The 12,379-nt window shown below is 35.9% G+C and overlaps 1 protein-coding gene across 10 annotated transcripts in view; it reads right to left on the reverse strand.

Annotated features, from left to right (window-relative positions):
• Positions 1-2,309: 2,309 nt before the first annotated feature.
• Positions 2,310-12,379, reverse strand: part of Marchf1 (membrane associated ring-CH-type finger 1) — a 712,326-nt gene continuing 702,256 nt past the window's right edge. For all 10 annotated transcript variants that reach the window (XM_040293440.2, XM_040293424.2, XM_078030953.1 and 7 more), the window contains one exon: positions 2,310-6,695. In XM_040293440.2, coding sequence (XP_040149374.2) covers positions 6,397-6,695 — 299 coding nt within the window. In that variant the 3' untranslated portion in view covers positions 2,310-6,396. The remainder of the gene's footprint in view (positions 6,696-12,379) is intronic.

Consider the following 12,379-nt stretch of genomic DNA (forward strand, 5'->3'; position numbering starts at 1 on the left):
GACCTGGTCACTCAAACCCTCTGTCTGGTTCTTTTTTTTTTTTTTTTTGGCCTATCTATTTTCTTTTTTTTTTTTTTAAATTTTTTATTTTTTTTATTGGTTGTTCACAACATTACAAAGCTCTTGACATATCATATTTCATACATTAGATTGAAGTGGGTTATGAACTCCCAATTTTACCCCAAATGCAGATTGCAGAATCACGTCGGATGGGGTAGAGAGAGAAGATGGGAGGGGAGGGGAGGGGGGATAGTAGGGGATAGGAAAGGTAGCAGAATACAACAATTACTAATTGGGCATTATGTAAAATTGTGGATGTGTAATCTGTCTGGTTCTTTATCACCTGTTTGCTTCAAGCCCAAACTCCCAAGCTCCTGCTCAAGGCTGAACACTTAACCCCCCTTGTGCCAACAAGGCAGCTTGCAGACCCAGAGACCCCATTAGATTTGGGCTATAAAAACTCCTTCCTGCCAGGCCCCTCTTTCTTGCTGTCTCTCTCTCGCTCTCTCTGTCTCTCTTGCGCTCTCTCTCTCTCTCTCTCTCTCTTTTCTCCTCTTTTTCACTGATGCAGTAAAGATCTCTCGGTTGCTCTGAGTGTTGTGGTCACTTTCCTTTCAAGTTTTAGGATACATTTCTAAGTTTAGAGCTGCTAACTCTGACATTTTTGCTCTTTTCCCAACATTTAGTCACTTCCTTGCTTGGCTGAAACATGTCCCTTTAGAACCTTGTTCACCTCTGATAGAAGCTTTTCCTGTTCTTATATAACCAATGCTTCAGGGCTAGGAGATTGGGTAAGTCCTTTTTGCTCTACTGTCACTTCAAAAAAATTTTTCTTCTTTAATTTTCAACCCAGAAATCTTTCTGTAAGTCTTCCTTGATTCTTCCCTTTCTCTGCTATGTCCTCCTATGATCTTATTTAATTAGCAAGTATTATTGGTTCTATTTCCAAAATTAAAGTCAAATTGGTTTATGTCTGGCTGTCTCCCCCTATGACTTGCTGTAATACAGGCAATGACTTCCTAACTGACCTTCCTGCCACCATCCCCCTGCTCCTCTGCTGGCACCCTGATGACTTCACATGTATCCACTTATTCCTCTTAGGCTAGGCTTTGTCACAGCTGCCTTTCACCTTGGAAGAATGTCCTGTGATCTTTATAAGAGAGCTTCCACAATCCATAGCCATGGCTTTATCTTCTGGGTTCTGTGGAAGCTTGAGAATTTTCATCTCAAGACCCTTTGGAGTACAGCTGCAGGCTATAAAACTACTTAACTGCAGCAGGGAAGGGGACGCCTTACCCTTATGTTGATTATCATGTCATCTGGCTCCTTTTCTGTTTGTGTCCTCCTGTGGGACAAGTATAGAGAGATGGTACCTTTGTCCATCTTTTACCAGCTTTGTAATTAAATTTTCTAGTGAGAGCTTGTTTCCTTACTGTGTGAATCTGTCCATTTTGCTTAACATTTCCCACTCAGGACTTCAATCCTTGTTCCCTCTGGCTGAATTAGTGGCACATGCCAGTAATCCCAGTGGCTCAGGAGGCTGAGACAGTAGGATCCAGAGTTCAATCTGTTTTCTCATCCTTGAGGTCTGAACCTAAAGGTTACATCTACCTGCTCAAGTATCTCTACCCTCACACCCTTGCTATTCCTTGAAAATCCCTGTGCCATCACACAGGTTAGGATCATTAGTTAGTTGAAACACAATGACAGTGGTTAGTGATCTGGGTGTGTCTGCTGTAATTCTGGGTGGTGGGGGAAGCCCAAGAGTTCAGATATCCAGTTTGGGAATTCACACTTCTGGATTAGTTCTGTTCAAGTAGAAAGTCCTATAGAGGCATTAGGCCAAGACAGCTATTTACCCTGAATTCAGGCATCTAAATTGAGGCTTTAGAAAGAGATATTTTCTTTGCTATTATCAAATCTCCACCCCAGGATTACATTCCAATGTCTTTGGCTTACTGTCCTTTAGCCACAGAATATCTGAATCCACTCAAATCTCTGAAAATATAGTCTTTATCTAAATCTTAGTCATGGGAAAATCCTATAGATTACAATGTGATATTTTTTACATTTTAAAAAAATGTTTTGAAAGTCTCTATATTTTTATTGGTTAATGCACCTTTTTATTTTCCTACAATGTCTAAGGTTTGTCAGTATAATTTGTTTTAAAATGATTATATCTAGACCCTGCCTAAAAACACAGAGCATTGTAACAGCACCACAGTTTTGAAAATTGAAGGGTTTTGAGTGTTGGAAATAGAAATCTTTATAGGTCCCAGTATGTTAGGCAAAAAGTATAGAAGCTACAATCAAAATTGGAATCACTTGTTTAATATACAAAGTCTTTCACAGATCTTTATTTTCTTTTCCTTAGTTTGTCTTAGTACACATTATTCACAAACAGTATATTGTTAATGAAAGAGAATTAGGTAAAACTAAAAAAAGTACAAATGCCCAATCTCAAAAATTGCACACAGTTAAAATAATTTTTCTTCTTTGTTTCAATGCAATATCCAATTTCAAGGTGGGCTTTCTTTAGATGTGGAGGAAACACTGCAGCCCAAAATAACAGTACTTCCTTTCAACTCTTGATATGTAAAATAGCACCATTGGGCTGATTTGAGGAAAGAAAAAAGGTTTTCATCTTTCTTAATTAAAATGTAATCCTTACACAGTTATTATATGATAACTACAATAATAATGATAATAAATTTTAAGACCTCTACTTTGTTCCAGAAAAATCATTGTCAAGGCAAGGAAAGATAAATTAAATCTAGCGGATGGAATGGCCTTCCTGCCCCATGACCATTACCATTATAATTTCTCTTAATGATGTCATTGAGCTAATGAGCTAATTTTCCAGCCAAAGAATAGATGTTTTAAGAGTACCAAAGGACCTTTTGTAAAACAAGAAGTACAATCAAGGCCATCTTTCTGTGACCATAATTACACTGTAACAGCAGCTCCTACTGAGATGTAATGCTGGGGCATTTTGAGAAAGATTCCTTCAATTTCTGCATTGCTGTCCCACATCCTTGGGATCACTTATATTTTAATTTTGTTAAAAGAAATCTTGTCTTGTTTGTTTTTGTTCCTAAACTTAATTGCCTTTTGGGCTTCACTTTTTAAAAGTTGGAATTTCATTTCTTTAATCCTATACAATGAAGGTGACAGTTCTTTAGTTAAGAAATTAACAGCCTCAACAGGCAGGGTGGCACATGCCAATAATCCCAGTGGCTCAGGAGGCTGAGACAGTAGGATCCAGAGTTCAAAGCCAGTCTCAGAAATGCTGGGTGAGGTGCTAAACACTCAGTTAGACCCTGATTCTAAATAAAATACAAAATACGGCTGATGTGACTCAGTGGTCGAATATGCCCCTGAGTTCAATCCCTGGTACTTGGGTGGGGGGGCAGTACCCTCAATGTTTGTAGTTCATGGTATTGGCAATATCACAAATTTGGGCCATAATTATAAAAAGCCAAAGTTTTAAACAGCTGTAGGTTCATTCTTCAATTTCCGTCCTTTGCTTGAATTCTATTTTGTTTCTGACATGAGCAGGTAAACATGCCTCAAAAAATTGTCATTCCATAGCTCATTTTTTCTTTTTGAGAGATAAATCAGTTCACCAAAAAGCACTGCCACAAAGCCAAATATTTTCAGTGATGAAAGGAAAAAGGTACCATTGCCATAGGGAATGTAAATGAATTAACATTAGGTTTTAAGTGAATGTAGTTGTTCCAAATCAGGTGAACCACAAACATCCATTGCAGGAAAGCTTTTTAATGAAACTTTTCTGCAGTGAATTTTTTAAAATGAAATTCAGGTTAGGATTTTGAAAGGTCAGAAGAAGAACAGAATTAAATGTTGACTTTTATCCTGTTAGGGAGCTTTATTATTTTCTCATTTCAATAAAATCAAAACCTAAGAAAGTTAATTTTGAGACTTTGGGCACAGTTTTAAAACCATTTCATCTTTTATCACTAATACAGCAAAGCTTGTCTTAGCTTTTTAGAAATGTTTCTTAGTGTTAAATGTAGCCCTTGATAAGTAAGGTTTTATTTTAGCCAATCATCTTTCACTGTGCAAAGATATACTCTTATCTATTTTGGATTTAAAACAGTATTTTCCCTGGTAATTAAGGTAAATAATGCTTTTCTTTCAGAGCAAACAAAAGAGGAATCAATATTTCTTTGTTTGCTAGAGATGAGATTTTCTCCCATGAAATATTTGCAAGCAACATATTGCCCTTGCTAAACCATAGAGAAATGGATTAAGCAAATTAACAGGAAAATACGATCAAGGTTAATTCCTTGGGTGTGGTGCTATGATTAAATCACCCAAGCTTTGTTATTTTTAGTACATTTGTCTTCACACTTTATAGGGGAAGTAAATGCAGTTTAGTTTGTTTAAGGTTCACTGAAGTCATTCCTGCTGTAGTTTTGGTCCAGTTTAATAACCTCCACTTTGTTTTCCTTGTGCCTTTACTCCATCCCCTAAAAGTTTTAAGAAAGATGAGTTTTAAACCTTTTGTTTCCTGACTGAATACCTTAACATTTTTCTCACATATATACATGAATACACACATGCCACACACACAAAATCAACATTGTTTACCTTTTCTTTATTTCTAGGAATGTGGCTATTTGGACTCCATATCAGCCACTACTAATATCCATACTTTCTCCTCTTTTTAAAAGGTTATTTTTTTCCTTTGATAATCTGTGAAGAACAAGCACACTGATAATTACAAAGTGCATTGATGTGATACCCAGATTTGTGCAATGTGATACCCATGCTTTGGTTCTTATGGCCTTCTCTGCCTTTTCACAATAATAAATATGACAGCTAATAAAAATCACTTTTTTACTAGGCCATCTTTCTTTGACAGGTCACTATGCTTGTAATTATTAATCTAGCTCTCTGCAATATCATTCATACTTCAGTTTTATATGAGTATTTAAAGAATGCAATAATCAATTGTCAAACCTAAACAACTCAATTTATTACTTACCATAGAATCTGTTGAATGTTTTTGCTTCTGAACTGTCAAGGAATATATTGTCAACTTTTTAAAATAAGATCTAGTTTGTGGCTGTAACTACTTATCAGTCAAGTTGACACTCATATGGAGTAAGAAAAACACTTGTGATTTAATAACAAAAATACTTAATTTTTATTTCCCTATTGTTGCTTCATTGTAGCAAACAGAAGTTAATTTCACAATTTTGCTACAAGCAGATTGCTTTTTTAAAAAATTTAGTTTTCTTAGAGAAATGGCAACTTCATCTAATTCTTCAAACCAGGACACTTAATTTGATCAACTTAGTGCTTTGTAAAATCATAACCCTTCAATGAAACTTGAAAATAAAGGAATAAATTAAGCTTTTATTTTGAAATATTCAGCCATTAAATAAAGTAGAGCCTTAGTCTCTAATTAGGGCCATGCTATCCAATTTAGTTCATCCAAACAGGTGTGTTGTGAAATGCATACTGGATTTTGAAGAATTGATTTAAAAAAATGACTGTTTCAATAATGTTTTACATTGATAGCATATGGTGTTAAATTATAAAAATTAATTTCACCTATTTACTTTTACTTTTTATAAAGGGGCTACCTGTAAATTTAAAATTTGCATTTGTGCTTACATTTGTAGTTCGAGGTGTATTTCTGTTGGACAGCCCTGTATTAGAAGGGCCAGGTAAAATATAGGACCCGTTAGATGATTTCAACTTTTGTGGGCATTTAAAAGAGCTAATGTCACCCAATAATCTTATGAAAATCTTTTGTTCATGATTCAAACATAGTTCCAAGTATTACTATCTTCAAATGTGTATTGCATCCATTTTTATAACATGCATCTGTCAAAATAACCAGACTTCACTATTGCCATAAAAATCTGTCAGCTGTCAAAGAATATCAAAATATGCATCCTCCAAGTTTGCTTCCAGTATGACAGGAATAATGCAGACAATTTCAGGCTTAAAACCAGATGTGTTTATCCAGATGAGATAGCTAACATTACAAGACCCTTAGAAGAAACACATGTTACAAGTCAAGTCTATATTCTTGAACTTTTCCCCTGCTACTACGAAGAGTATCATGTGTCCATTTAATTTGTCATTGCTTAAAAGCATTCCGGTACCAACAGTTCTGTATTGTCTTAGAAGTCATTCTCTAGCCATCTTCACATTTCCGTATCACTTCAGGCTCGCTTCCTGGTGTCCTGCTCATTTGATGTTTTTTCCTTCTGTCCTTTTTGAGCAAAGTAAGGAAAAATGAGTCAGTAGGAGCAAGGAGCCGATAAAGGAAGTGAGTAATGCAGGATCACTTCAGTCAATTGTAGTGGCTGAGGCTAGAAAGTCGGTCTTCTGAGAAGAAACTGTCAACTGGTTCCATCAAACTGGTATGACTTCTGGGGGACCGCTCTCTGCAGACGGCAGTGAATTTGTACCCGTTTGTGATATTGGCACCACCACAGCCTCCTTGGTGTCCGTATTTACGTTACACGAGAAGTTCTTCTCAAGCTTATTGGCAGTGTCTGGGCAATTCTGCACAAAGATCACACGGTTGTAGGCCTTCAGCCTGCGCCACAATTGGACATAGACTTTACACTGTACATACATGAAGACGAGACCTCCTGTGAAGCCAATGGCCACCACAACCAGTTTTGTCCAAAATGGCCATTCAAGGACACCTTTGAAATAAAAAGAGAATGTTATCACCAAGTTGTCATTAATGGTTTTGGGATTTTTTCCTTTGGCCCCCTTCAGAAGACCAGACCTACTTGCTAAATTATGTTAATAGAAATATTTTTAATAACTAGGAAGATTTGTAACCTAATTGGCTTAATTGCTTTCAGATATTCTAAATATACAGCTAAAATTGCATATGAAGAAATTTTCTCACCTATTGTTGCAGTGACCTCTTGTATCCAATATCTGCTCTAATCATCAGATACTGTGTTAGACATTGGACACTTTGATGTTTATTCCTTATAGCTAAATCTTGAAGGATCGTGAACACACTGAAAGGATCAAATCCTTTTAAGAAGGTGAGATAATGGGTATATATGTAGGCTTATGCAGACTAATCTCCCTACATGCATTCCCTGTGAGAGAAGCCTGCCATATCCTTCTCACTAAAGAGACAGAATTTCTGAGGACAGTCATGCAAAGGACTTAAGGTTTTCGTTGCTCGTTTCATAAATTTTTATATTTTGTCACAAAGAACCATAGCTTGGATGTGGTGGCACACATCTGTTATCCCAGGGACCCAGGAGGTTAAAGCAGGAGGGTCACAAGTTTGAACCCAGTCCCAGTAATTTAGTGACCCCCCCCCGAGCCATAAAAGGTTGGGGAGCAGGTGCTAGGAAGGTAGCTCAGTGGTTTTGTGTCTCTGGGTTTAGTTCCCAGTACCAAAAAAAAAAAAAAAAAAAAATCCTAGATATGTGTATTTTCTTCTCATTTCCCATACCATTACTAGATACAAGCTTTCTTTCACAAAGAAACAGTTTTTACAACAGTGAGTATATGGCCACACCAAGATGGTGTGGGGGACATATTTGCTGTATGTGAAAAACAGTCAAGTGAAAGTGTGGCTCTGTAGAGAAGGACAGTAAAAGTAGATAGAAACCACAGCAAGTCTATGGTTCTATGTTTTTATAAAAGTGAATGAGATTTCTACCTTTTGTTAATAGTGACATTTGCTTTATGCTTCTGAAAGCAAAATGGACAGTACCTCTTTTCTATCACATAAGATTATCTAGAAGTAACAGGGTGTCCTGTCAATTCCTGGTCCCAAATATGAAATATGGAACATTTGTATGCCCAGACTCCACAGCGAAGACAATGTTATTCTTGACGTTTACATAGTTAATATTGCAAGTATTGTCAAACTCTTACAGACATGATAATCATGTGATAAGATTTTAGTTTTCCACTGTGAAAAAAGCTAATGCAACTTAATAATCATAGTAGCTTTTTCATATTTTTAAATTCTTTCTTTTTCTGTTTTTCTATATTTTCTTTTAAATACCTGTTGTATTTGTCATTTGGCAAAATAGACTGAAGTCTGGACTCATTTCAACCTTTCCAACATTTTTTTTTTTCTTAAAATGTTTGCCTCTAACTCTTTTGGAAGAGAATTGGAAATTTTGGAAGAAATGCTCTCTGAATTTAAAAGTTATGTTACTGACATAAAAAACTTCTCACTATTGTTGATGTTTTATTCATTTGTGGCTCTGTTTAGCACTGCTGACCTAAAATGAATTTTTATGCTTCTTTCAGTATCAAATCTGAAACTTAATTTTGCAATGGATCAAATATATTCAAAAGAATTTATTCGAACCTTCATGGCTAGCAAAGATAAATGTTTTCTCTAACTTCTGATTTGCAAGGACTTCCTTTTGATTTAACCAACTCATGGTGTCAGCATCCTGAACATATCCTTGATCCCAGTGGAAATAACATTTCAAAATATCATTTGTCAAAGCTCACACACATAGAAAATGGGTAATAATAAGTCTATATCAAAGAAATCAAAATCAATTGGTAACCTTTCAAAGCAGAAAGAACTAACCCAGATAGTTTTATTAATGTATTCCTCCAAACATCTTTCTACAAATCTAACCTATTCTAAAATAGTTTGTTATAAAAAGAATGTATGTCACTAAGGTTAGTTCCATGAATTCAAGCCTGTCTAGGACAGACTAAAATCTCATAGTGAGATGACTTTGTCACCATTTAAGTATTTGGAAGTTGTAATGTATGTGTATTTATAGAAACTATCTCACCCAAACACCTCATATCTTGAAACTATGCCCAATTTTGTTCCTAAAATTTGCTGTGATCAAATATCTCTGTTTTATACTTGTGTTCAGAAGCCTGATTTCTGTCACCCGAAGCCTTTTTTTAGTAAACTTTACCTAAAATCCTATCGGTGTAGCTATTTGACAAACATCCCATTTTCTAACACAGATCCATGCTTTCGCATATGCTCTTCCGCCTGTCTTCTTTACAGTAAACTACTAATTCTTCAGAACCCACCCCAGGGAGAGAAGAGTGCAGTCTCTTTCATGAGACTGGCAAACATAAATTCATGTCCTAATTAGTGACAACACTATCCTCCTAATTGCTGTCATAGCTTAATGGTCCCTAACACCCCAGTCTAGGTCAGCCTCTGAAGTTGGCACACAAAGCAAAATCTCTTTGCCATTGAGGCTCAGGAGAAGCAAACATATTCTCAAAATGTTGCAAATTGTTTGTATAGAAACTTTCTAAATGTTAACTGATTAAATGTTACTTTAGAGTAAAATGGAATTATTCTGAATATAAAATAATTCCTTTTCATGTCTACCTACTTGAGTCAGAACCTTGGAAAACTAATTAAGGTATAATGGCAGTCAACTTTTTAAAGGAACAGAGATCAATTATCAATGCATTTACTTAACAGAAGATGCTATTTTTAGAAAACAAATTGGCAAAAAAAACAGAACTTTTGATTTTAGAAACTCCAGAGTACAAAAATATTTGTACTCAGATATTTGGCAGTATTTTGTTGGTCACATACTGTTTCCATTGTCCACAGCTAATCTTTGATTTTAAGGATAGTGATGTTCACATTGGAGGTCTGCTACCTGGGTTTGATTTCTATAAGCTGATGTATTTGCTATCATGTGTGTTGAATGACAGCACTGGTCTTATCTAAGTGATAATAATGATACTGTATCATGTGTTCTAATACCCTCCAGAAACCTTTTCATTGAGGGATGGAAAAACAGAAAAAAATTTTAAAAATTGGGGTATACAAATGTTTTATATTTATTCATAAATTTCCCAATGTGCTTATTATGACTTCTTGAATTGTGCCCTATCTGGTAGCATCAGTCCCTCATCTAAAGATTTCACTCCACTTTTCATAATGGACCACATAATCTGTACTTGAAACATATTCCTACATTTGTTTATTTATTTTTGTAGCAATTGCTTATTGTTGTACATTTCAAAAGATCAACTTCTTTATGAGATACAAAATTTTTTAGGTTAAAAAATAGACATTGCTCAATTCTTGATTTTTTATTTTTAGTATTCCAGCAAAAAAAAAATGAACTAAAAATGCAAAGTTCAAGACCTTTAGAGTCTATTTCAATTCTCCCATCTTCCTTTTTCTGCTATTTAATGCTAATGTGGAGACCATGACCCAATGATCTTGATCTAGTAACCTATGATAGTATTGAAATTTGGTTTGCATATTACATAGAAATAGCAATTAACTTGCTATTTTTATTTAAAATATTTTAAGTCAAAGCCTTCATAAATGATTTTAGGAGAAATTCTAACAAATAAGCATATGGGATAATTTTAATATTCACAAATAAATGGTAGCACACATTTAGAGATGGCTGGATCTGAGGGCTTTCTTACTGAATGCTAAGGAGTATAGTGGTATCAAAATGTGGTTAAAAATAAAAAGAGTTGAATTCCTCTCTATGTAGAGCCCTTGTGTTTGGAGTGCAGAAGAGCTTTTTTAGCTCCTTTCTTAGTTCTCTCCATCTGCATGAGAGGAACCATCATCTGGCATGCCAACTCAGTGTCAACTATAAGTTTTCAACCATGGCTAGTTTTGTCCCCTAGGGGACATTTGGGAATGTCGAGAGACATTGCTTACTGTCATACCTGGAGTTGGGTTGGGGTGGTACTGATCCTTAGTAAATAGAAGCCACAGACTGAATGTCCCACAATGCATAATATAGCCACCCTCCGCCCCTGCCCCCATCAACAAATATTCAATCCAAAATGTCAGTAGTGCTCAGGGTGAAAATCCCCGTGGTAAAAAAGACAATCACTGAAGATTCTTATTAGATAATTTGCAGGGAGGATTCAGTATACAAGTAAAACATCTTGGAGTTCTCCAAATTTAGAAGGACTTTTGCTATAAGCTATTATTTTAAGCAGTAGTTTCTGTGTTTAGAAAGCTTTTAGCCACAGACTGGAGATGAAGTGTGCTTTATCTCCCATTTTTAGGGAAATCCCCATGGATTACATCCAACTTTCCCTTCTGTTTGCTAAATCAAACTACCAGCTGTTCCTCATAAATGCCTGGAGATTTTCCACTCCTGAGCTTTTCTCCATGATATTTCTTTTCTTTGGATTTTGCTTCCCAACTTCTGCATGTCTCCTGCCCCACAACCCAACTCAGAAGTAATTCCTAGCTGAAAATGAACTTTCCCAGTGTCCCAGTTCCAAGTTATTCTCTGTTTGTGGAATGAGTCCACTTTCTCTTGCAACTGTTTTAACCTCGCTATCCTATAATCTTGACAAATACAGAATTTGTCCGGTTGGTCTTTGTTTTCAATAGTGCCTTGCTCAGTAGATATTTTAGAGATGAATGAAGATTTTACATCTTCTCTCGTCAATGAATCTCTGCTTTTGTTGGTAGACAATCTCAAGAATTCTCCTCGTGTCCCTCCTCTCCTTCTGGAACTAGTGACCCAAATCCATAATTTACCAGTAGGTCTGAGCCAGGAGTAATCAGCTGTCTTTTTTTTCTGCCTGTACTGGGAAATTTTGTGTGATCCCTCCCCTTTCTTTTACAAAGTAGCTATGAATCAGTTTCCTCTGCCCAACACATCCTTCCTTAATCTGTTCTTGGGAAATCAAAGCTCACACTAAACCCCTGGGCCGAATTTAGAGTGGTGAGATCATCTCCCAACCCACATACAAAAACAATCTGGGTGCAAATGATCATCTTTTAAAGAGATAATGTGTTGTTTCTTTTTGTCTTTGATGAAGTAGGAGAGATTTTTGTTTTCTCTGAAAGAATCTTCTCAGGAGCACAAGGATTCATTTCTATTCCTGCTTTTGAGACTGGAATTCTGTGGGAGTTTCTGGAGGTTTGGGAATAAACTCTCTTTGCATTAATGGGAAACACTAATGGGACAGAAATTGGAGGAGCAAATATTTTGTCTACCATTATTTTCCAAAGAAATAAGAATCTTCTCTTATAATAAATTTAATTGGTTCATTTGCATTCCATATCATCATGCTAATTATCCAAAAAACAGCAATACATTCTCAGTCTCAATATGATTATTAAAATAGATTCCTCCAGGTTTCCTTGGAACAATTGGCTATATGTGATGTGGTACTTGAGGGCTGCAACATTTTAACACACCATCCCAAAGCAATCAACATGCTAATAGCTTTTCCAAGAAAGGCTTGAGATGGTCTGCACATTTACCCTTCAATATGATGTTGCAGACTTCACAAATTAGAGGAATCAAAATGCTACATTATTTCTTCTGAAAGCATAGAGCTGCCAGAATGGCAGAAATCAGTCCTCGGTTTTTAAGGAAATGTTTATTTAAAGAGCAAAGTAAAA

This window comes from Ictidomys tridecemlineatus, chromosome 14 (assembly GCF_052094955.1).
Source record: "Ictidomys tridecemlineatus isolate mIctTri1 chromosome 14, mIctTri1.hap1, whole genome shotgun sequence".
In the NCBI taxonomy this organism is placed as follows: Eukaryota; Metazoa; Chordata; class Mammalia; order Rodentia; family Sciuridae; genus Ictidomys; species Ictidomys tridecemlineatus.